The sequence below is a fragment of the Marmota flaviventris genome, assembly GCF_047511675.1.
Source record: "Marmota flaviventris isolate mMarFla1 chromosome 5 unlocalized genomic scaffold, mMarFla1.hap1 SUPER_5_unloc_3, whole genome shotgun sequence".
In the NCBI taxonomy this organism is placed as follows: domain Eukaryota; kingdom Metazoa; phylum Chordata; class Mammalia; order Rodentia; family Sciuridae; genus Marmota; species Marmota flaviventris.
The window spans coordinates 49,505-76,385 of NW_027287681.1; the positions used below are offsets into that span (position 1 = coordinate 49,505).

General features: G+C 38.4%; 1 protein-coding gene across 2 annotated transcripts in view; it reads right to left on the bottom strand.

Annotated features, from left to right (window-relative positions):
• The window catches only part of LOC114103581 (synphilin-1), a 148,114-nt gene that overhangs the window by 33,383 nt on the left and 87,850 nt on the right, over positions 1–26,881 (bottom strand). For both annotated transcript variants that reach the window (XM_027949318.2, XM_027949317.2), the window contains exons 3-5: positions 25,176–25,248; positions 5,983–6,851; positions 4,210–4,389 (exon numbers count right to left, since the gene is read on the bottom strand). In XM_027949318.2, the coding sequence (XP_027805119.2) occupies positions 4,210–4,389; positions 5,983–6,851; positions 25,176–25,248 (1,122 nt within the window). The remainder of the gene's footprint in view (positions 1–4,209; positions 4,390–5,982; positions 6,852–25,175; positions 25,249–26,881) is intronic.

The following is a 26,881-nucleotide window of genomic DNA, read 5'->3' on the forward strand; positions in this document are numbered from 1 at the left end:
ATTATTATACTTTCATCCTTAGAGTGTACTCCTTCTACTTACTAAAAATAGAGTTTACTATCAAAACACCATATCTTGATTCCATAAGAAGGCCACTTTGACCTATGCCCTCTGTGATGTTTGTACAAGCACAAGATTGCCTAACAACTCACTTCTCAGACCATATCTTTATCATTAAGTGACACATGCCTGTATTTGCATGATTAGATGTCCTTCTCTGTGCTCCATCTTGCTCTGGGAGGTTGGGTTTGGCTGATGGAGATCAGGAAAGCAGAGTAAGTTTCAGCTATCCTCTGCTCCTGGCTTCCATCTAGAGGGTTTCCAACTGGCCAGATGAGTCCTTCCTCCTACTAATGGATTAACTGACAGTACTAGGATTACTTTGATGCATCCAAGATCAAAAGCTGGCCAGTCCTTTCTGATCAGTCTCTCTAGTTAAGGTTCTTGCAACCATTCCTTCCCCAGCCCCTCCAGGCTTTAGGGTGGTAAGTGTGCTCTGACTGTTGCTGACCCCAGGAGACTGCACTTTCCAATAGACTCCCTTCATTCACTCCACCCACAATTTGGTGTATAATAATCCCGTCATTACAGACTTCCTTTAAATTTGAGTATGTCCAATGTTTCTATAAGAAGCAGACAAACAAACCTACTATATATTTTGTTTCATTCCCTTTGAATAAAGAAAGGGATAGGAATTCTATTCATTAGATACAAGAAAAATGGTTCAAATAAATTGGTATTTATACAGCACACAGAAATATGAGGCAAAGTTTTAGTAATTTCTTTCTCTCTCTCTCTCTGCTCACATTTGTTTCCACTCTAATTTTTATTATTTCCTTTCTTCTGCTTGCTTTGTATTAAGTTTGCTCTACTTTTTCTAATTTCCCAAGGTATATGATTAGGCTATTGCTTTGAGATCTCTTTCCCTTTCCTGCATCTTTTACAAATTCCCTTTAAATACAGCTTTAGCTGCATCCTGTAAGTGTTGTATTTTCATTTTATATAGTTTCTAATTTCCTTTATGGTTACTTCTCTGACCTATTAATTATTTTAGAGTATATTAATTCTTTACACTTATGGATATCCCAGATTTCCCTTGGTTATTTATTTCTAATTAGATTCTACAGTGATTGGAGAGCACAACTTTGTATTTCAATACTTAAAAATTTACTGAAATTTGTTTTTTATCTTAACATAGGATTTATCTTAGAAAAATTCCATGTACACTTGACAAGAATGCGTACTCTGTTGTCATTGGGTAGAATGTTCTTTTAGATGATTATTAGGTCTAATTTTTCAAGGAATCAACTTTTAAAATAAATAAAACACTGCTAAGAAGGCAGAAGAAATTATTATATCACTACTATGAGTTTGAAACTAGTATCACTTGCAATAAATATAAATACCAAGAAAAGAAACAAATGAACCAAAACATGATCTAATTCTAGCAAGAAATTTTTGCCTATCAAATTCTCTGGGTCTGGGGTTGCTCAGTGTGTTAAAAAGAAGTCAGTAAGGTTATGTGTTTGAAGTCATCTTATCACCAGACCAACACTGTGCTTTTGGGCTTAATCAGAATGACTGAAGAGAAGAATAACTAGGCAATTAAGGTCATTTTATTCCAGGTCTTTTTAGCTACTAAAATAATTTCTTATTAGTTCCATTTTAGAAAACAAGATTGCTTTAGTATTAGACATTTTAGAAATCCTTCTCCATTTCTTTTCTTAACCATCTCCAGAGGATACCAATAATGTCCTGAACTCTCAAAATATCTACTGTTGGGTCTTTCAAAAAGCACTCAATAAATTCTGCATGTGACTGGCATAATATATTATGTTTCCTTGAAGGAATTTAAGAGTGGGGGAGAGATGTTTTTAAGTTCTGATATGACTTTAAAACCCCCTTTCTCAGGTAATCTTTTCACATAATACCTTATCTCTGACTTTGCTCCCTGTCAGCTAAGTCATACTATCCAAGAAACTTCAGCCTGTTTGTACCAAGTGTGTTTGTCTTTAATGACATCAGGGCTCTGAGACCCTGTGTGTAATGAGGTGAAACACCTGGGTACTGGTGTTCAAAATAAGGCCCCCAAATGGAAGAATGATGACCCTCAGGGCTCTCTCAACTTCATCAGTGTCTATCAAAATGCACTGAATGGAGAGAGGCAGGACATACATCAGGACTGATTTCTAAAGGGGGTGGTGGTGACACTTATTATGAAATATTTGTTCTTACTGCTTTTACAAATTCTAGATTAAGTAATGGAGTGGAAGAGCACATCCACTTCTACAATCATTGTCCAGAAGTAAAAATGAGAAACCTGTGACACCAAATCAGTAACAGCTTTTGGGTCTTATGAATTGGATATTTGTCTTTTATTCAAATAAAAACAAAAACATTGTTGTTTAACTTTGCAGACTGCTTATGATATATGCATATCTTATATATCTTATATGATAACAATACTTTGTTGACTACAGGAGCTTGGGTATGAAAGAACACTCAAACATGTATACAACAGGAGGTATTTATGCTGAAGATTGGCTTTTTTTAACCATTAAGTTTCCTATGTATCTTTCTTCACAGAGATTTTAAATCCATCAAAACAAGCATGAGGGTGCATAAACTAAGAAAAACATGGGCTTTTGTCCAACTACAATATACCATTAGTTATGAAAATTACATTTTTATAAACAATAAAGCAGCAAGGCAAATGTCAACATTCACTGGGATTCCAAAAATATTTTATTTGTCATTGACACATGCCCATTGATGATCACATGTAACCCCTGTTTTCTTACAGAACTTTGTCACAGGACTAAATTTCAAATTTGCCAACTTGCACTGGTGTTACTGATGACACACCTGTCTTATCTACCAGGTTACCAGCTCTATAAGAACAAGAGTATGCCTTATTTAAATATGTATCTCCAGTGTCTAACTGGAGATACTAGATAGATGGGGTACATTCTGATAAACTCAACTAGACCAAACCCTGACTTCACATTTAATTTTCATCTCTTTATGGTGGCTGTTGTAGTTGAGTTGCTTGAGTTGACATAGCATTGTTCACAGCCAAAGGAAAATTATACCCACTATGGTCATAGGTTTCTTATTTTATTAAAATTATTTTTTATACTGTTTTTGAAGTCATTATTCACCCCTGAGCAAAAATAAATAAAATTGAACACATTTGCAAATATATAAAACTTTACTGAATGATAAACAAGTTAAAGATATAAAAATTCAACTTTGCATAAAAGATATATCAGAGGTAGGACGATTATTTGTTGTTCAAATGTAACATGTTTCATAATGAATTCACAAGTAGGTTATTTTAACTAGCAAGTTCCCCTAGTCAATATCAATATAATTCCATTTGTAAAAAATGTGATTATTTGACTTTTAGAAGACACAACTATTATGAAAGCAAAGTACATATGCAGAAGTGCAAGATGTATTATATTTCCTTGAACTTCACTTCTGGCTTTTTAATAAATGTGACTGAATTCTACATTTATTTGCCAAAGATCTTAAAAGTAACTTTAGTTTAATAGCTAACCTTCTCATGATCTGTTATATTTTACAGAGCACTCACTGCAGTACTATAAAAGTCCATGTTTTCTTGTATTGTGGTTTGTAAGTTTTAACTCCATCCTAGTTGGCATTAATTTGTGTAGTTTTTGACAGCATATTGTGCTATGCAAAAACTAAATGCAAAAGCCACACTGATATTCTAAACAACTCTTGATACCTGAAGACATTTAAACTTCGGATCTGATCCATTAAAAGTCTATTTTATTATCTGAAATACTCCTGAGTGCTATCATCCCTGAAAACACACCTTTTCCTCATTTGTCTTGCTCATTATTCTCACGTTAGGAAAAAATGACACAGTGTCTGATAGAGCCAGGTATGGTGAAGAATTTAAATTGCAGTCACCATGAATTACACAAGTCCTTAGCACTGCAATGGATCATTTTCTTCTCTATTGTCTGATTTGAAGCTTAACTTATTGGACAACAAATTGGAACAAATCTCAAAGCAGCTAGTGATGGAAATGGGTAATCTCTGACATGTGATGCGTTCATTGATGTTTGCTTGATAAATCACTCTCCTCTCCCTCCCGTCTAATACTTTAGCTTCACGGAATCTGAAAACACAGAAAACTGACTTTAGCTGAGGAGAGCCAAGCCCCCAACCAGTCACCTTGATGGCCAGGCCTGCTGGTGTCAATTTCTCGGTATTCCGCTCATTGAGGCAATCTTCCCCCATCAAAGAAGTGAGGTGCTGGAGACATTCTGCGTGTCCCTGCGATGCAGCGATGTGTAACAGGTTGTTTCCATTTTCATCATGAATTTTGTCTAGATTGTCTGCAGCTAGATGTGGCTGTACAAACAGTAGGATTAGAAAATAAGTCAACACATCAGAATAAGAGTCTGTGGGGGTTTTGCTCTGGGCTCTGGGAAGAAGTAATAAGCTTAATGAAGCCCTAATGGCAATGTAGGGATGAGAAAGTCAGAGTTCCTTGCCATTACTCCTTGGGATAATATGCCTCAGAATGTGAATTCTTAAGAGATGGGTCTTCACGTGAGACGTGACAACAGGGCTGGGGTCAGTGGGCTGTGGAGGCTTCAATTTGGCTTTCTAAAATGCAGTGACATTTATGGTAACTGGGAGGGTCCCTACATGTCTTTCCCTCTTGACTGCTAGGTCCTTGAGCTGGGGCTGTTTTATTCCCCGCTGTAGATCCACTGAATGAATAAAGAGACTACTGGTTTCTACCTGTCTGAATTGTGGAGAACTGGTTTTGACTACAAACTACATGATGTCTGCATCTACTAGTGTTTAGTGGGCACCTCCAGATACTGTCTCCTCCTTATTGCTCGTGGGGTCATCTGGAGGGTACTTAGACTTTCGTTTTCTCACCTCTAGTGAAACTGAGTTCCCTGAATATGAGACGGTTGATATAGAGATTGTTGGGGAACTAAGTGGTGTTCGCAATTGGGAAATATGAAAACATGGTAAGATCAAAGGAAGGGAATAAACCAACGAGAATAAGAGGAAGGAACCAGGAGAAATGGAAAATATATTTTCAGGAGAAAAAAAATTACCACTTTATTTGATTAAACTATCCAATTATATTGTCTATGGCAACAATGTTTGTGATAATAGACCAAGCACGTTATATTTTATCTACGTATGGCTTCACACTAAGTAGAAATACATGTCCAAGAAGCAGTGATTTTCTTGAATGAGGCTTTAATCAGCATTGTAGTAGGAGCCCAGGCTTGCTACTGTTTGATCCATGCCTGGAAGCCAGAAAAGAACAATGCAGGCAGATGGAGTGCTATTTGAGTTGAGCTCTGAGCTGAAGCAGAACAGACTTTTCTTACATCATGTTACTCTGTGTCTTGAGTCTTTGGAAACACTCCTTCAAGCTCCCTAGACATGCAGAGCTGGAACTAAGTAAAAACTATATGTGGGTCAGAGGGCAATCAAGCTCTAGGGTAAGCTTCTATCTGCAAATACTTTGCAAACATCCTGGCCCAACTCTCCTGAATAATGATCAGGATAAAACAGAAAACTCTCTGTTCACATATTTGGCAGGCCTGTCATCGACAAGGAACTGACATCCCTACAAATAACTGAGCGAGAGCATTGGGAACCATTTGAAAAGCAAAAAGAAAGACTTCAAGATTCAAGTGAAAAAAAGTGCTGGGCTCTCTTTGTTTTAGGTTAAATCTCTTTATTCCAGTTGAATTTTAAAAGTTAAAGTGAAATAACACTCCTTCTATATCAATTTGTTTTCCCTGTATTAACCTCCTAACTTTTTATTTTAAAACTCAAGAGGTCACACTCCCCAACCAAAGACACAAGAAAACATTAAACAAGATGCAAAATGCACATAACATCATTGTTAAGAATGGAGCTGATAACAACAGCTCTCTAGATTTGTGTATACCAAGGAGAGATACTTACCAAGAGAGATATTTGTCCTTCTTTCACGATGTTCAAGATGCTTTTTACTTTTTTCAGATACTCACTCCTTTCTTCTGGGCCTTGGGAGCTGGTCCAGCTCATGCCCTTGACCGGCTCTTCCAGTTTGGATTCTGTTTCTGCAGATTGCAGGTGGAAGCCCCGGAGCTGACAGTCCGGCATTGTCTTCTCAATCTTTCGGCTATGCAGGTCACTAAAGGCCTTGTTTAAGAAGTCTTTATTCTGGATTTCTGGCTCATATGCAGAGCCACATGTAACCAGAGGAGGTGAGCTCTCAGACTCTTCAGTGGAGAGCTTGTGCTGGTCGCGGAGGACAGTTGATGCTTTTCTCAAGTGAGGGCTTTTCACAGGAGAAAGAACACAGAATGGGGTCATACTGGATGGTGAGTTCTCAGTGCTTCCTGTAGAGGAGGCTTTGCCAGAAAGGCCATTGATGGTTGTGCATAAACCCAAAATTCTTTTTTCTGAAGTCACCTTGGTAAAAGAGGCAAGCTGTTGACTGGATTTAATGTAAGGCACATCCAGAATCTCATCCATGTCGAGGTCGTAATGTTCCAGTTCGCCCAGTGCAGTGCTGGACTCAGAGCTCTTACTGGGCAAGCCTCCCACTCCATCTTCAGGGCCAAGCTCCTCAGGTGGGGGGCCCTGGTCAGACTCACCCACCTTGGGGTACTCCACTTTATGGTTCTTTTGGTCATCACTTTCATTGTTCTCTAGAGTCTCTGGCTGATGTTTGAGTGGGGAAACTCGCTTCACTGGGCGAAATTTACTGTATACCTCAGCAATTCCTGTGGGCTTTTGTGCGTTTGTAATAAGAGTTGAGACTCCACAATTCCAGCTAGAGCTAGAAACTGTTTTGAAAAAAAATTAAAAGAGAAGACTATTACATTGGAATGCTGCACACATCTTGACCATGCAGGCAGATGTGGTCCACTCAAGTTATGCTCATAATTAAGCCCCTGTGTTAAGGAGATGACTTCAAGAGGACATATGTCCTTAAAAGGAATAATTTATACTTACTATTGAAAACAGTGAAAGATGAAACATGTTGACCAACAGAATTAGAAGATGGGATCCTCTGTGTTAAATGAACTTTCAAATGAAGTTAGGGAGGAAAAAGGGATACATTCACATACATGCACACACTCACTCCTCTCTAACATTTAAGAAGTCCCATATAAAGAAAGGGTAAATTACTTAACATTGCACAAACTCAAATGTGATTTACTGGCTGGGTGACTCATTAGTTTTCTATTAGGTGGTTAAGGAAAGAACAAAAAGGAATGAAGTGGTCAGGAGTTGAATGGACCATGGGACATAAACCATGGTTGAATTAACCTCACCCTAAGCTAAGTATCCTAAGTCCCCTTTCATGCAAGGGCATCTCATGGTGCTTCTGGCATTTGACACAGCAATGTCATACACTAACACCTCACAACAGAGCATGCTCTTCAAGATTTAACACTGCCCTCTATTCTTAGGAAAGCTGAACATGAACAAAAGGAAGAGTAAGTTGTAAAGGGAAGATTGGGTAGGAAGACTAATTTTTTCTATGCAAAGTTAGATAAAGATTTTCTGTTGGTTTACATTTAACTAAATGTCTGGTTGAGATGGAATAGAAAGTGAAACAGATACATTTAGAGGTGAAAGATAAGAATCACTACCTTTCCTACTTAGCCTCAATGCAAGATCACTCAGCACCTCCTCACTGGGGCAGGCAGATGAAGCAGCAACAGTATCCTCAGCCACGATGGTGTTGCTTCATCTCTGGTAGATGACAGGCATAGCACCCTTGGAAGCTTACAGGACACTCATTTATAGGTTTCTATTGATAGGTTTCTCCTGCCACTTAGTTTACAGCATTCTCCATCAAAGAGATGAGATTTCAGGACATGCCCAATTAGAAACCTCTCATGTATCTCTTTTCTTTGGAATGACAACAGGTGGGAAGGGTTCAACCCTAAAGCAAGCATACATGTGTGTCCTTTGCTTAAAGCACAAACAAATAATGAAAGACCCTGAAACAGGTATGTGTGTTTAGCTCTATTAACAACAGCAATGAGCCCTGGCTAGTCCTGATTCTTGGGGTGAATGCGTTCATTATTGAAGTTCCCTAAATTTAGGTTACTAATCATTCTTTCTGCCAGAATGTGTTCCAAAAGGATTCAGAGAAGTTCTGGAACCAAGCAAAGATATGAGAAAGAGTGTTTTAATCTGAATGCTATATAACTGTGAGTTAGTTCTATTCCCCAAATGGACCACAATACGGCGTGCAATTTCAGAAGGTCTTCACTATGTGGTCCACCCCTGGAGCCTTTTTGGCTCTGGCATTGTAGAACCTAAGAAGAAAATACTACCAGCTGTGAAGAAGGGCTGGTCTCCCTCCAATAAGTAACATGTAACAGAATTTGCAGAAGGGAAGGAAGGTATCAAGATGGCCTCAGACTGCTGCTTCTCTTCTCCTTTCTTGGCTCCAGTTCTTAGTCGTACACAGTGCTTGCCCCAGAGCAGACAATTAACAAATGCAAGTATGTGAATTTGAATCTCACTTTGCACAACACATTAAATCTTTTAAAATGCACAAAAGTGCATCCTTCTGAGGGATTTACAGTTTAATTTCACAGGGGACAAAAGTCCTGTTAATAAACTCAGAGGAGTGATAATCACCAATAAGAGCTAGATTTTCTAAAGTTATTTATGAAATGTAAATATGCAAAGGCAAAGACTAATTCCAGTTGGTCCCTTATAAATTTAAAAGTTTTCTGTCATTTATATATCCTTTTCTCTCTAAAAAATGTGAAGCTATGAAAAATTAACGTCTGCCAGAAATTTTTGCCAAGCCTTTCTCTCTCTTCCTTGAGAACACATGGTTACTTATATAAAACAGCAGATAGTGTACACAGAGTTTATAAGGTGTAAATATGCCTTTGATTTTATTCTATTGCTTTCTAAAAATGTTTTATTGGGAAAAATAAATATCCATAGACATTTATGAGATACATACTTATTATGGTATAGTATTTGATAATATTTGCCTTAATTTTCTTGGAACTTCTTAAAAATGTGCATCTCAGAATGTATTAAAAAATTTAAAGTACTTGTCTTAGTGGGTCAATACAACTAGTGCATTGTACTGATGTATTTATATATTATAACAGGTCATGGGTTCAAAGGGCTACTCTTTTATGTTGGCTTTATTTACATGTGAAATTTTTTCCAAGTGATACAGGGAAATGGATACCATATGTTTCCCAGCTGTTTTGTTCTGACAGGAGCCATTAAGAACGCTCTATGGAAATGAATTCTGTCTGAGTCTTATGAAAACACTTCTTTCCACAGAAGGGTCTAGAAACTAAAGAAGGAGCATCAACATTTAGGCTTGTTGTCCTTCCCCTTATTCAAACTTATGAATCTTTTTTAGGCTCAGGGTGAAATCTGTGCTTTCTAGTCTATATCTGGACTGCCAAGAAAAAGTCCCAGTCCTAAAAAATGGATTATTTCATGGGTTTTCATGAGAATGCTCTAATATATTGCTATATCATATACTTGGATGAGAAGAAAAGGCAATGCTATGCTATATGCAAAAGATAACATTCAATTAGTTTATTTCTCCTAAACTAGACAAATAGGTACTTTACAACAAAAGAAAAAGGGCCATTAATGACTAGTAAGATTTTCACTTCCAAATCTTTAGATCTACCAAAAATTTCACATTACTGTTGTTCCACTCCAATGCTATGTTTCTTATCATCTACGGAAACAAAGTTCAGAATAACTATGGTCACTGGGAAAATTTCTGGGCTAAATATACTTTCTGGATATCATGAAGAAATTCTTTACGTGCAAACAAAATATAAATCCCTGAACACTTTATCTATCTTAGATCTTTACAAGCTCCATGAAAAGAGGATCTGTGTCTAATTTATCTCTCTCTCTCTCTCCAAGCACCCAGAAAACTGCTTTACCTAAGTAGGTTTCTAAGACTTTTTGGTTGGATGGGTTCATTTTTTTTTTAACATCTTATAAAAGTAAACATGCTTAATATGCCTTAGACCTGTCTACCTGATTATATCACAAGTTTTCAAAAATAAGTAAATGAATGTGTGTATTTGATGCTGATTTATAGGCCAAAATATCTTTTCTCTCTGGCTGACATTTGGAATGACTCTTAGTTCAACTTTTGGAGTTGCTTGCTAACCCCTTACATCCATTTTTTCTTTTCTTTCCCCCGCTTTTTTTTTTTTTTTTTTTTTTTTTAGCCAGGATTAATGCAGCCTTGAGATACGTGAGAATTTGTAACAGGCAGCATGTTTCAACCTGGGATCTTATCTATCTGCACCTTTGTCTCCTTTCTACACACACACACACACACACACACACACACACACCCCTTTCTCTCCCCAAACATATTCCTCTTGATCCTGGCTTGGATAATCCCAAGACCATTTATGCAGTCTCTCAAGCAATCCATCTCCAAGGCATTGTTGATGATTCTGTTTCCATGACCCCTGCCCCACATCCCTCAGGAACTATCTTTTGGCTTTATTCTAAATCCTTCTTAAATCTGGACCCTCTTCATCCTCACTGTCTTGAGTGGGCCAGAGTGGGACCCTTGCCCACAGCCTCCACAATGTTTTCTCTGCTTCCATTTGTCTCCCTTTCCAGACCTGAGTTATTCCTGATTCAGATAAGTTTGTTTTTGTCACTCAGAAACAGCAAAACAACAACAAAACACACCTCAGGTGGCCTGTTCTTCCTAAAACACCACTTCCCCACATGTGGGAAGAATTTCCCTTCAGTGTCTAAGATGGTACACAGCAAACTTGCTAAATACCCCTGGCATGCAGAATAAGAGTGCTGTCCCCCCTCTCAATCCTTTTTCTTCTTTCTAATTCTTTTAAGGAGTCTCAGTTTAGTTCTAGAAGAAATTTAATTTCTCTCAAAACCTAAAATCTCCCTTTAGAAAACGAGATCGCACACCTCAGACTGAGAGGCTTTCATAAACAAAGAATTAATAGGAATGTTTTATATTCATCATGTTGACTTTAATGAGGATCTTGAATTGACTGCAAGTAACACTGGTTTACTGTAAACATCTGTTTACAGTAATGACAAAGTTTCTTTTAAAAACAAATGTTTAAAAGCTGAGTTTTACATAAAAATTGGATACTAATTAGAATAAATTATACCCCGTTAGTGTATGTATGTCAAAATATACTCTACTGTCATGTATATCTAAAAAAAATTTAAGTAAAAAATTAAAATCAGTGTTTTAGAAAAGCAAATAGATAATAGTATAAGTGGTTTACAGGTAAAGCAAAAATAGCAGAGATAGACCTTGGATATAACACATGTTGTGGAACTGAGTTGTTTTGGAAACCCTGGCTTTTGGGTTAATATCTAAATCCTTCAGCATGATATATAGTACTTCTTTTATTCACTAATTTACCTTTTGATCTCAGCACTCATAATTCACAAAATACTAGTTTGCCCTGCTTCTCCATTGCTAAATTCACCTATTTTGGATATATTATGTTCCTCCTTCACTGCTCCTGTCCTTGGGCTCCTTCTCTCTTGCAGTCTTCTCTGGCTGGGACTTGAGATCATCACACAAGATGCCATCAGGTGTTATCCCACTGAGGCACTTCCTCTGATTTTGGCAGGGAGTAGCTGCTCCTTGCTTCTCAGTGCTGATAATACCTGTACATACCCACAGTTGGGTATTTCTGAAGGTGATGCACCTGTTTACTCATGTGTCAGTCTCACCTCTCTCTTGAGAGTTCCTCAAGGGCAAAGGTTGCTCAAGAACCTACTTGTGTTTATGACTAGCCCTTTGTCTAGCACAGTACCTTTAAGATATTGGTGCTCAATGGCTAATTCTTTCAAAAAATGGATGAAGATAGGAGGGAGGGCAGAAAGAAAATGAAGGGAGAAAAAAGGAATATGCCAGATCAAAGATGCAAAATATAGCAAATAAATATGAGTTCTGTGTTGATATCAGCCTTGACACATTGTGGGCACACTGTGCTGAATAGTTCAAAGGTAGTGTTAGTGTGCCCTTGAAGATATTCAGACATTTACAAGATGTGTTCAATATTGAAGTACTTTCACCTATTTCCTGTGCTAAGTTCTTAGTCTCAGTTTCCTCATCTGTAAAATGAAGAGGCTAGCTATGATCTACCCCTAAATTTTATGTCTGTATGGAATGTCTATAAATAACAGGGCTCTTTATTCTGAATGAGTCACTATGAAACACTATAATTCTTCTGGATTCATGTATTTTACCAGATCTTCACAAATTCATAATTATGAGGCTAAGCTGATTGCTGACACAGAACAACTCTTTGGTTGTTGGGCCTGATAAATTAGTATTTTCTTAAGAAGATAATGTACAGTTTTGCTGCTCCAATGGTAGATCCAAATTTTAAGATTAAACATCAACACTGGCTCCTAAAATGACTATTTATTTTACTGCCAAATATGGAGTTATGTGGCCATATTGGAAAATTAGCTCAATACATGAGGGAGAGGAAGAAAAAGGTTATGTTTTAGGGTAAAATAGTGTTCCCCTGCTGTTTTTTATTAAATGGATCTATTTTCAGTGAGCAAGCAAGTGGTCAGCATTAGCTTTAATAGCTTTAAAGTAGACATAACAATACACATCTACAGCCTAAAAACCTAGGCTGCCTCAAGGACTTACCCTCTCCTCCAGCATTAATTAATTAATCCTTTCATTTTTACACCAAAAGGAGGAACATTAAAAAATATTAGAGGTGTCATTGTGAGAGTCATGGGTTTCCTTCATTCTATGTAAACTGAAATCTATATGGACCCACTTGATTGCAAGCACCCCAGGTTCTGTAAGAAATGATGACAAATTCTGTAAGAAGCAATTGCTTCTAGCACCTCATGTCAATAGGAAGAAACGTCTGGCGTCCAAGTGAGCACTACTGCTGGATGCTTTTCTGTTCTATAGTCTTTAGAGATTCCAGTGTATCCTGATCCAAGAACAGGTTGAGTTAATTCTGGACTGGTAGGGTATATCTGGACATTATGCTGGGAAGAGTGAATGTGAGAAGAATACATGTTTCTAGAATGTTTCCATGGGGTTGCTTTCTCATCCCTTTAAATGAAGCCACAGACCCTTTATTGAAAGTATACCAAGGCTGGAGGGAAAGTTCAGAGGTCTTTATTATTATTATTATTATTATTATTATTATTACTAATAATAATAATAATATAAAATACAGTCTGATCTATTCACATTTCAATGTTCAAATACTGTGGGAAAGAATTCAATGATTTGGGTTCTAAATTTCCTGTCTTTAAGTGGTTACTGATATCAAGCAGCTGTTGTTATATATGTCAGATTCATGATTTACGGTTCCTAGCTCTGTTCAGAATTGTGAAGACCTACCTGCTCAGGTAACTTTATGGCCTTTCTGTGCCCATTTCTTCATTCTACAAAAACTTTCTGAAATACTTGAGCCCTATTACTCTGGATAGAAAAGATATTCTATCATGAAGTCAGACTCAATATTTTGACAACTTTAAACCTTTGGGCTTCAAAAGCACAGTTTCCATAACTAGCGATTGGTGGGTCTAAAGAAAGTCCAAGCTTGCAGAGTTGTGTCATCTAAAAAGTATGCTGACCTTCACTTTGACATTAGCAAAACCTCAAGAGTGTTTTGTGTTCATTCCAGGCCCATTTACCAGGTTCCTTTTCTTTCTTTCTCTCCCTCTCTGGGTGGAAATGTAGAGAGACACACATCTAGCAACAGTGAAAAGGCTCATCATGCAGAGAAGCCTGAAGCAAGACTGAGCTTGTGAGCAGGCTCCATCTGTGTGCTTTCTAGCTGCGCAGGCACATGCTTGCCAGTTTTAACTGAAGGTGGCGGTGTTTTACAGTGCTGATCTACTGTCAAGGACAAAGAGCACCAGGTTACTGCTTCTTGGTAAGAGAAAACAAGAGGCAGATGAGCAGGCAGGTGGGAAGTTGGAAAATCCTTATTTTCTACTTCCATCTCCCCACACTGATAGCTCCAAAATGCCTCTTTACTTCGCTTCTGAGTATGGAGCATGTATCCACATTAAAAATTAGCATTAGATACCAAGAAGACAAAGAAAAGAAGATATGTCTTTAGGGTATAAGAGTGTTCCCTATATGTTTTTAGGGTATAATAGTGTTTTCTATTTTCCATGAGAAACAAAGTGGCAAGTCTGGGAAACCTGGTCTAAATTTTGAGAGAGATGCACTTTAGGGTCTCAAGGGAAAAAGAAATATAAGAACTAGCTCTGGCCTGCAGCCTGCTCTTCCTCTTGGCAGGCCCCTGCATCCGCCTGGGCGAGCGCCTGCCTCTCAGTTACAAGACTCTGAGAGAACAGGCAGGTGCAGAAGCACAAAGCAATGTGGGGGGAAGAGCAGACGGTGGCTCTTCCAGGATAAGCGAATGGCAAGGCTGCTGTGCCGGTGCTCAAGTGCAGCCAGCATACACTTCACGGGTGTTATTAGAAGCCATGGAAGAACGAGGCAAACGTGTATTAAGAATTCCACAAAATGATATATCTCAGTAGGAATTTTCCTAAAATTTCCATTTAACACTTTAAAATTGCCAATACATTTGTGTAAAAGTTTCTTATGTTTCTGAGTTTAAGGCAAGGGTGTATTTATATCAGAGATTCAGAAGATCAATGGGCAGTTCTCATGCATTCTCACTTGAAAATAAATGAGAACTCAGGGAATTTTAAGTATTATGTGGAAAATTACATAGCATTCTCATTTCTCAACCAGGACTGAGGTTCTCTGACTCCAACTTTCCATAGCATTGGAGGAACACTTTATCAAAATTAATTATTCCCTAAGCATTCACTTTACAATTTCTCTCTTTGGGTCACATGTAGGCTATGGAATCCCAGAACCCAGGGACAAAACCCGGTCACACACGTTTCAAATTTACTTTGACCTAAATCCCAACTGCACCCTCTGCCTAAACTTTTATAACCATTTACTATCTACCCTCAGTTTGGGAGTAAAGTTGGGAGAATGGCTTTTAATAATAACTTATTAAAAGCAGTTAAGAAGAAGAATTTCTCTACTTTATTTTTAGTAGTATTTGCCCAAATTTAGATTCATCATATCACTGAAAGTCTGTTCTTTCCATTGTAAGTTCCTTCCACTGATTGAATGTTGTGACTTCTTTTTAATACAATCAAGAGAAGCAGGAATATAATGAGGCATGTTCAGCAGTGTTATGTCGCAATCATGGGAAGAATGCTAAAGTAGTCTTACAAGATTCACTCGACACACATTTGTTCTCTGCCTTCTTTGCCCATGGTCCTAGGAGTGCAGAGGCAAATGGAATACACACAGATCTTCCAGACAATAATGCACATACACAGATGAAGGAAAAGTAAAAAATGCAAAGTGCTTTGAAGGAAACAAGAAGGGCACTGGAATAAAGAACATCTGAGAAGCCGCATCAAAGGGGTGACATTTAAACTAAAACCTGGAGATGACAAGAAGACAGTCATGTGAGGATCAGAGGGAAAATAAGAGATAATTTTGTGAAGATCTGGGTAGAGGGAAGCACCTTCACAAATACCTAAAGTAAAAGAGAATCTAGTAGGTTCTGTGATTGCTGGAGCAGAGGGAGCGAGAGTGAAGATGAACATGTGAGAGGTTATCAGGGGCCAATCCATTTGGGGGTCTTATTGACCACACACAAAAAAATTTGGTTTTTGTTTTAGCTGAAATAGAGTATCCTGAGGTGGTTTCACAGAGGCACATGTGTTCCTTCCTGGGTCTCTTGAATAAAGGCACTGATCCCATTTGTAAGGGCTCTTTCCCCATAATTTGATCACCCCTCTAAGGCTCCACCTTTGAATAATATCACCTTGTGGATTAGATTTCAATGTTCGGATTTTGAGGGGACACAAACACTCAGTCTATAGCATGGGGATATATATACTTTGAGCACAGAAGGAGGATAAGGGAGAGGGAGAATTCTAGATTCAGCAATGGAGTGGATTTTTTAGAAAGCTGAGCTCTGTTTACTAAGGGGAAAATCTGGGGAGGAACATGTTATGGAGGAGGATTGAAGAATTCCTCATGAGAATTCCATGAGACATCCAATGTAGAGCAAAGGAAAATGGAGTGTGGAGATGAGCAGCAGCAGTACCTGACACTGTGAGAAGGATGAGGGAGGCTTAGCAAGGGTGGGTCCTGTTGAATATCTAGCCTCACGTCAGTTTTTTTTTTTTTTAGAGAGAGAGAGATAATTTTTTAATATTTATTTTTCAGTTTTTGGTGGACACAACATCTTTATTTTATTTTTATGTGGTGCTGAGGATCGAAACCAGTGCCCTGCACATGCCAGGCGAGTGCATTACGTTTGAGCCACATCCCCAGCCCCTCACTTCAGTATTTAAAGTCCAGCAAAATGAATTGGAGTTGTAAAGGAAGGAGCTATAAGCGTGTCAGGAGGGAAGTGGGGAAAAGAGGTGGTCTCACAAAGCCAACAGAAGAGACTGTTCTCAGAAAGGAGTATCCAGTAGTCTTGAATACTGCCAAGAGCCGAAGAAAGATGAGATTTCAGAGTGTCAAAGGATCTGACAATACAGAACTGGTGACCTTTCCTGGAGAGGTGAGTCAAACCTGAGATGCTAAGGCAAAGAGAAGACTGAATAGAAGTGGGGTATCCATAAATTCTTAAGCAGCTTGGCTCTAAATGGGGTGGAGGGAGCAGAGAAACTCCAGAATTTTAGAGTGGGTGTTCATTTTTTTAAGATGGGAGGTTGAAAGTGTATGATGAGGGTAATGGCCTCACAGAGAAAAGAGACTGATGGTACAGATGGTACACATTCACACTTGAATGTGCATAAACAAATCACCTAGGGACCAGGCTTATTAAAATGCAGATTTTGATTCAAATAAAATGAAGAGAAGTGAAATTCCAATTATGATAAAACCTCAAAAGATTCCTCTTTGACCTCTTCATATATCTATCCACACCTCTGATACAGTTAGCAGCAATGCTCAGGAGATACCATCATGAGTAAAATTGCCCAAATAAGGTTTAGTCCTTGAGAGAAAACTGATTAAACTAGTATCATACTATTAATAAATTTGAAAACACAGATATGTAAAGAGTAGGAAAAGTATAGGAAGATAAGAACCAATACAGTGAGTTGGCAGAGGTACTGATACGACCGAGGCCGCATTGCCAATATAGAGGCCACTAGAAGCCTGTGGCTATTAAGCCCTTAAAATATAGCTGTCATATGTCAAAAATCATATGGGTTAAATAAAATATGTTATGAAATTAACCCATCTGTTAAATAACCATGTGGCTACTGGGAAGTTTTTACGTTATTTGGTGGCTCATATTTTTATTGGATGGTACTGGCCAAGGGAGTCACCCTGATGAGGTGACTTTGGAGGTGGAAAGGAGTGAAGGAAGTCACACCCGGTCCTTTCCATCTCCAAAGAGGTTCCTTGATGGACTGGCATGCTAAAGGCAGGGGAAGCAGCAGGCAAGGGAGCCTGCTGGTCCAGGGGAAGACCACTCCGGGCCCCCACAGCCATGGCCACAGAAGACAATTTCCCATTGCGCATACCTTGAGAATGATTTGGGAAAACACCAGCTGGTTCTGAGCAAGGGGAAGACGTGCTTGCATTTGCCTATTTGAGATCACTGTGCCTCAACAAGAATAATAAGTTAGACTGTAGGTAGTCTAAATCAGTGCTTCTCATACTTGAATGTGCATAAATGACTTACTGAGGGACGAGGCTCATTAAAATGCAGATTCTGATTCAGGGGTCTGGAGTGGGACTTAAGGGTCTGCAAAAGCTGCCCACAGCACTGTTGTTGGTCCTGACCACACTGCGAGATGCAAGGGCTGGGGTGAGCAAATGCTACAGAAGGGTCTGGACTTGTGTAGATGACTCTATTCTCTCTTTCAGAGGATCCTTCAACTACAGGGTTCTAGGATTCTGTTGGAATCACCTGAGTTTATTTTATTAGCTTTTCTTTTTCTTTTCTTCTTAGGGAAGACTAAAAGCAAAGAAGATATGGGGACAAAGAAGAGCCATTTAAAAGAGGAAAATAGAACCCATTTAATATTAGGAGACAAAAGAGGAAGAATATGCCTTCAGCAAGAAGTGGGATGCTGTCAGAGATACTCTAAAGCTCCCCAACACACACTCATACTCTCATAATGGACCAGGAAGATGGGATGCAGGAAACCATTTGTCCCTATGACTCCTGAGAAGGAAGTCGTGTGAGGTCACACAGGTAAAAGGCATTTTGCTTCTGTATCAGGTTTTCCTGTTCCTGTGCCTCCCTTTCCCTTCCTGCTCAGTGATGCTCCTCTCTGCACTTCTGGTTTCTCATCTTGCCTTACTGCAAATTCCTGGGAGCTCACCTCTCCCAAGAGATGGCCAGTTTGGGGGATGGGAGGTATGTTCCTTAGAGTCCAATAAAAATAAACCAAGATGTGGAAGAGCAGACTGTGAATCCCTTCCTCTAAGTTTCTTTTTCCTTAAATATTGTCTTTTTTGATTATGAATTCCTGAACTCCACTGCTATTAACATTTTAGAAAACCAGGTTGCATGGTGATTGCATTTATGGTTAAGCAAAGGGAAGACATGTTCAAGTAGAGAGAAGAGGCAAAGATGCAATGTATTTAAGCTATGCTACATTCCAGCCCCTTTCCTTATTTTGATACCATAAGAGTTTTATTTAAAATTTTCCTTCATTTCCTGTGCCATCTTTACCTACACTGATTTACATCTTTTATTCTCAGAACCATAAAGTGTTCATGGACTAAAGATGACAATCTCTTCCTTTGGACAGTTCTTCTTTCATAGGTAAGTTCTGTGGTTCATGCACAATGGTGGCCATGTGTATTGTGTAGTGATAGAAGAAAGGCAGCAGATAAAACTGTCTTCACCTTATGATTATGGCTGCCCCCCAAAATAATATAGCTTGGGAAAAAATACAGTAATTTTGTTTTGGTGGCAAGGTTAATAGTAGTTTTTAACGTTCTGTTTTTCAAATAATGGATGATATCATCTTTATAATTATAATACTGCAAACGAAAAATAAAAATAACTGTTCTACATGATGAACCTTCTCATCAAGAATGTAAAACAATTTGATGTTTTACCACTTGTAAATTTTCACTGTTGTTAAAATAAATGGGATTCTTTGTCATAAATGTGAGATTCTTTGCAGCATCGTGTTGAAAAGTTCATTTTCTTGACTGAGATCTTAGCAAATGTGTTTACCTATTCTTTGGAGTCCAGTTTATATTACGTCATGTGAAGTGGATTAATCAGCAGGCTTTTCCATTTAAACTGCCATACTTTCACTTTTATGCTTTGAGCATCCAACCTTACTACAAATTGAAAACAGAAGTTTTTATATATTTAGCATCATCAACTATGTCACAGCAAGGTCTACAGGATAAATTTCATGCCAACTTATTATTTTAGGTGATGACTGAAATCCTTGACAATCTCAGAACATCACATAAGTGTCTGTTTTAATAGGTTCAGTGTCTTGTCACAAAATTTGCATGCATTGGGTTTAAAAATACAGCAGATCTAAATGTTTTAAAATATACATTCTAAATGACTTCTGCTGAATACTAATTAAAAAATATTCGTCATACAAGGAACATTTTACATTACTAAAATGTAAAATTCTTTTGGAGTCTATTCTCCAAGACGTCACAGGATCATTTATTACTGTTATATAACTGATTTTTCAAACCTCAGTACATCTATGTTTTCAGACACAAAGCTGCATTAATATTTATTTGCCTTCTTTCATAAGAAAATGATTTATACAATGAGCTTAGCAGATATTTTGAAAGAATCACAAGACATTTGAAACATCATGAATTGAAACAAATGTGTATTTGAATATCTAATTAATTTTCAAAAATTCCAAGTCAATGAAATTGAATATGTTTTGATTTGAATACCATATGCTGCCATGATGTATTTTTATCCTCATTTGGAAAAAACCCACAGAGCAGAGTTAACATTCATTGCTGTCTTCTCTCCTCTTTTCCTATAAGAGTAGCAGGTATTGACCAGAGAATGCCTGAAAACATTTCACAAATAACTTCTCTCCTTAGCTGCCACTTTTTCACACATAAGTTCCTTTGCAGCTAATTCTAACCTATACTATTTGCTACACGTTATTCCTTAGACTAAATTACTTCTTTCTAAAATCTTTTGTTTGTTCTTTTTAGTTATAGATGACAGTGGAATGCATTTTGACATACATACATACATGGAGTACAACTTCACATTTTTGTGGTTGTACATATGTAGGGTTACACTGATCATGTATTCATATATGAACACAAGTAAGTTATGAGTGATTGATTCTACTGTCTTTCCTATTCTCATCCCCCCTCTCTTCCCTTCATTCCTTTTTGTCTAATCCAGTGAACTTCTATTCTTCCCTCCTCTCCACTTATTGAGAGCTAGCATCCACCTATCAGAGAGAACATCTAGCTTTTGGTTGTTTTGGGATTGGCTTATTAAACTTAGCATGATAGTCTCCAGTTTATCCATTTACTGGCAACCGCCATAATTTCATTCTTCTTTATGGCTGAATAATATTCCCTTGGGTATATATATCACATTAGCTATGTCCATTCATCTGTTGAAGAGCACCCAGGTTGGTTCCATAGCTTAGCAATTGTGAGTTGAGCTGCTATTATCATTGATGAGACTGCATCACTATAGTATGCTGATTTTAACAGTCTAAATTACTTCTCAGTTGACAAAAATTCATAGGAGTCCTGGAGACAGCAGAGATGCTTTCAAGTTCACTTGCTAACTCCAGAACTTTTGGACAAATTATTTACTCTGCAGACCTCAATTTCTTCATCAATAAAATGAACACAATGGTCCTCCCTCAGAGAATTCAGTTGAGGATACACAGGCTGCTTACAGAGGACCTGGCATAAAGCCTGGCACACTCAACATCTAAGAAACAATTCAGATACTTCAGCAGCACCTGTGCAGCTCCCAGCACAGCCTGTTCTAGGGCTTCTGGCTCCTTCCCTGCCTCCCCTCACTTGCCTGTGATTTTCTCCAATTTCCTCACCTTTCCTTTCAAAATCTCTTCTCACAAAAATCTGAAGCCCAGTGATAGTTGTGTAATTAATAGAGAATAGCTTAAATCATTATTTTTGTCAGGGAAAAATATAGATGTCAATAGGAATCAAAGTCTCTGATTAAAGGCAGGGCACTCTAACAAAGAACTTCCAGGCCTTGGTGAGCTGGAGGGAGGAGAAAGGAGCTGGGTCTCAGGCCCCTGTAACACTCTCCCACTGCAGTTCCTGGGAACCCCCACTGGAGCTGGCCCAGATGCAGAGATGAAAGAGGTAAGCCCTAGCTGTATGCCTTGCACAGGGGCTTCCAAAAGGCCACAACTAGGGCTTACTTGACATTCCTGCTCCTCTACACTCAGGAAGCAGGCAGAACTGATGAGCCCACTTGGGCAGGCAGAAAAGATATGTAATACATCCTAGGAGCTATTCCATGGGACTCACAGGTTCTGATCAGAACATCTGGAAAGACCCCTTGGATTCTTTTCTGGGTGTTCGGCTTTAAGAGGGACCCTGGAAAACCACAGTCATCCACCAGAGAACAAGAATGACCAGGATGCACATAAAACTGGAGGGAAATGTTAACCTGGAAAAGACCAAGACTGATGGCTATCTCTACACACTTAGCAGCACTCTTGTCCGGGAAGATTGTTCTTCTCAATAGTTCCAAGGAAGAATGAGGGTTGATGGGTGGAAAGTCAAGGGACATTGAGTTTGGCTGAATAACAACATTACCTTTATGAACAGGCTGCATCCTAAGACTGGGCACTCCCTGTCACCAAGTGATGAAATACAGGCAGAGTGACCCCAGGGTTGGGATAGTAAGAATCACCTTCAGAGACTGGCTTTGGAATACATATCTTTTTGTTTGTTTACCTTATAGAAAACTTTTTATTTATAAATAGTTTAAAAATTTCTATTAAAAATAAATTTATCTAATAGTTGCAAAATTAAGAACATTACCCCCCAACAGCTGTATATTCCTTCATCCACACTCATCCATTGTCAACATTTTACCCATTTGCTCTATTGTTTAGACTTTCTCACTTACTCTTTCTCTCAGACTTGATGATTTTTAAAGTCCCTTATTTACTAAGAACTCTGATTCTACATGCTGAGGCTTCTTTCCTGATATAGGTTGAGCGCTCCTAATTGACAAATCCAAAATGCTCCCAAATCTGAAACATTTTGGGTGCTGACATGATGCTCAACAAGTTTTGTTTCTCAGAGCTTTGCAAATTTTGGATATTTGGATTAAGAATGTTCAGCCACTTAAGTATGCAGAAATCCCCCAATTCCCCCCAAAAACCTCTGAAATCTGAAGCATTTTGCACAAGGAATACTCAACCCATGATAGAGGTTTAGAAAAACTGGAATCCTGCTGGTAGTGCTTTTCACTACGCTTAGTAGAAAACCTGAACTCCCTAGGGAGTTTGGCCTGGGCCATCTCCCTGATCTCACCTCTTATCATTCCTGTTCTTATCAACATGCAGCCACTTCACAGGTTTTGCTTTCTTCCTCATATTTGCTAAGATCATTCCTGGCTCAGGGATTTTGCCCTTCCTTAATTCCTTTGCCTTAAATCCCCAATCCTCTTCATTGCCTTTCACATGGCTGATTGTTCCAGTATTCCCTGACCTTCTAAGCTCTCCCTAAAACCCTTAAGTTATTCTTTCACATTCGCTCCTGTGGCCCCATATTACCCTCTGCAATGATCCTACTTGCCTTCTGACTTTTACCATGTTGAGATTTCTTTCAAAGTCCACATGTAATTAATTATACAGCAGTGCTGTACACAGGTGAATTTGTCTTGTGTGTCTTTTTCTAGGATTACTTTTTGTCTACTCGGAGGCTGGGAAACTGCCTCCAAATGGTCCATCAAGTTGGAGGTGGTATATGTGGTTTCATCGAGAGGTCTGAGCCTTTTCCTTGTACATCAATATTCTGGCAAATCTCATTATTTCTGATCACCCTTAGCCTGGTTCCTTGCTTTGGATGAAGTGCAAATTCTCATGAATGTGAAGCTGGCCTCCTTCACCACTGCAGAAGAACATCTAGAATCCCAGATGATGGACATGGCTGTTAGTTACAAGGCCTGAAGAGAAAGGAATAAACCAGCCCTAGGAAAAACAATTGTTGAAAGTTTCTGTTTATTCACTTAACTTGGTAAGTAAGAGTAATTATTTAACAGAGAAAAAGAAATTCACCACTTAATGGGAGGGAAAATGCAGATTTTAACAGCTTTAAAAGGATAGTATCCTATAGTTGCCACTAAGTCCATTTATCTGAGAGGTGGTATATGTAAAGAATAAGAGAACAAAATCTGGAGGCAGACTTCCTGGGGTCTGAATCCCAGTTTATGACTTAATTGCTGTGTGACTCTGGGCAAGATATTAAACTCTGTTCCTCAGTTTGCCCATCAATAGTATAAACTACTAATAGTACTAAGCTCTCAGGGCTATTAGAATTAATGTAGTTAACGGAAGTAAAGTACTTACAGAAATACTGAGTACATTAACAGTGCCTACTTCTTTACAATAAAGCATTTGCTGTTAAGTTTTCTTATGTTCCACCTCTAATTAGAGAGAAAATTTTATATCTGCAAAATGCCTTAATATACATTACCCAATTTTGATCCTAACAATAGCCTGGTGTCTTTGGTAAAAGAAATTTCTTCTTTATTCTATAGATAGCCACAGGTTCAAGGTCATGTAGCTGTTAAATGGCTGATTCTAACAAGAAACCTAGTCTTTAGTCTTTAGTCTCTGAACGTGGTGGCCTCTCTGTTGCAGTCTGTGGTCTCTGTCACTAACCACAGTCATTGGTTCAACTTTGAAACAAATGCTACCTTTTAAGGACATACTGCTTTGTAAGGCTTACAACCAAAAGCCTCTCTTAAACCCTATAGAACATGAGAATCTTTAAAATAAAAAGGTAGAACAAACTAAGGGCAAATGAAAAGTCTTATTTGAACTTTAAGCTATTTTCTGACCCAAACAAGGGTACATCACTTTCATTCACACTCACAAACAACATGCAGATAAACACACAGAGACCAGTTATTTTTCCTGTCTCATCTAAGCAAAATGTTGAAAGAAAACAATCCAGGGAAAAATTAGCTTTGCAAAAGTCCTTTGAGTAAGAAAGGCCTGGACTTCTGGTAGCTGTCTCGGTAGGGTACGTCTTTTTATTTTTAAACATGATATACATAATTTGAGGATTATCTTAAGCCTTCACCAACCATGGCTCTCCAAACTCTCCTTACTATGAGAGGAGGTCCAGCCTTGGCAAGGTTAATGGTGATGCCTTACGGTAATTACTGGGAAAAAAAAACAATAAACATCATTTCATAGTTTAATACCATGATATCATTCCCATCAATATCCTTTTTATTTTCATTTTTGCCCATCACAGTGAGAAAAGCAGAAAGCTTAATTTGATTTACACAGAGAAAAAACAAACCCTAAATGTACTTTTTTTTTTATTGAGGGAGGGGGCTGAAAGGAGAAAAGGTCAACCAGCTGGTTTTCATCTATATGCCATAATTCTCTGTTTAGTTTACACTATTAAACTCCAAAGCTTTTCTTTAATCTTAACTGTTACAGTATGCCTTATTGCAGATTCTATCATGTCGCACTCCTGATAGGGTTTCAGACTTTGGCAAAGCACCATCCCCCAAGCTGGTCCTTGCCATATGGGTAGTAAATACATCCAACATTTTTTCATTGGCGCCTGCATCATTATGTTTTGTCACCAATGCCTTCTTGGGTTTTCAGTAAATTGCTGCATACACTGTGGTTTGGAGATACTGAGATGATGTACAGTTTATCTGTACACAGCCGGGTCCTTATTAGGGCTTCTCTGTCCTGTTATCCTTTTGTGGATAACCTTAACAACCATTTGTTGAAGGTGGCAGGGAGGGGGTGTGAGCAGAGAAATTGCCAAAGGAAATGAAAACAGAAAGCAGGAGCAGCCATCAGGAGGGCAAACTATTTTGCAGGAGTCCTAAGGATGGGGGAAAGAGAAGAGCAGCCCAACTTACCTGATCTGTCTTCATTTTGCGAGTCACATCTTCGGCACAGCTCTGGGATGGTCTTGAGTGATGTGACTGAATACTGAATGGGAAGCCAAAGGAGAAAGGTGTAAAATAGCAAGTTAAAATGAGAACATTCATTCAAATAGGCTGGGGGGAGGTAATAAAAACACAAGAAGAGATACCTGGATGCTTTGGAAGTCTATCTCATTATACCTTAAATGGCAGCATCCTAAGCTTCACCTACAAGCATCTAAGCAGATGCAGATTAAAAAGAGGGCTGCTGACAGTCCTTCTTAAACTAACAAAGTGGGATGTAGCCAGCAGATGCTCCATCTCTCCTCACTTCTGCTACTTGGGAAAGATGGAAGAATTATATGACCTTAAGAGCTTCCAGAAGATGGCTATAACATTTGCATTCTGAATTCTCAACTGTGTATCATTATGAAAAACAGAGGAGTTATTATTATTATTATCATTGTTGTTGTTGTTGTTGTTATTATCTGTGGTGCTAGGGTCTAAATCCAGGGCCTTGATAATGCCAAGCAAACTTGCATTCTGAATCAGTTTTATACAGGAAGAGCCAAGTGGAGGAGCAACTGGCTTCCAAGGCAGTTAGGGGACACGTCTGTGTTGGATGCTGACTGGACAATGCAAATGTCCCTAATGTTGTCACTTATCACAGATTTTATTCTGTAGCATCTGTGGTCTCTGTGGGAAATACCAGAGTAATATCATAAAAAGTGAGAAGAGCATGATTCTGTGTTTGAAAGCTCATGTGTTTCACGTACAGATTAGTCTGAATTGAAAGAAACCACCTTTCATGCTTAGTCCAAGCACTGACTCAGGGGCTGGCTATCAGGATAACAAATTATGACATAGGAGACACAAAATCGGAAGAGCTAAAACAAATGTAAAATCAATAGCTATGATTTATGGTGAGTACATTTGATGCCAATCAATCTTTCTTTAGAGACGGGTGTTTTAAAACAAAATAAATAGGATGAACTCTTTCTTTAATCAAAGGCCAAGCAGGGACTGTCTTCAATTATGCACATACTTTAATTTGTAAAATGCAGCTTACTAAAAATATTTTTGCTCTGTACCTCTAAGAACAATGTTCTGATGTAAATGAGAATGTATCATAAATTACTTCACCAGTACAAAATTTGGGGGACTTGTGAGAAAACATTTATTCTAGAAGAAAAATGATCACTGGAAGCTCATTAGGATTATTCTAGCATTGCAAGTGAGAAATGTGTAATTAGGACACATTTTTCAATACGGAGGTTCTTTAGTTAGTGTGATTTTGATGGATGAAGCAAAGAATCTTCATGGAGACCTCCAGTGCTTTCTGCAGGCTATCAGCACAGCAAGATGGAGGGGGGTGCAGTCGTGCCTATTGTCAGTTTGCCAATTGCACTTCACAAACAAATTAAATTTCCAGTATTTCCAAGTGAAAAATGAAATCTCAAATGACTAATTAGAGAAATTATTCTTACCTATCTGATGCAATAGCATCCTATTTATGTTAGCCATTCCTCAGAGATTACTGGTACTTTAGCAGGTTCACTAGATATGCAGATGGAGGGATGATGGTCTCTTAAACCAAAATGGAAACCCAAAGTGTTTTCCCCTTTTATATAATATTCTTTGCGGCAGTGGGGGGGGGGGGGGGGGCGGGTCATCAAGGTTAATACTGAGAAGACATTTTT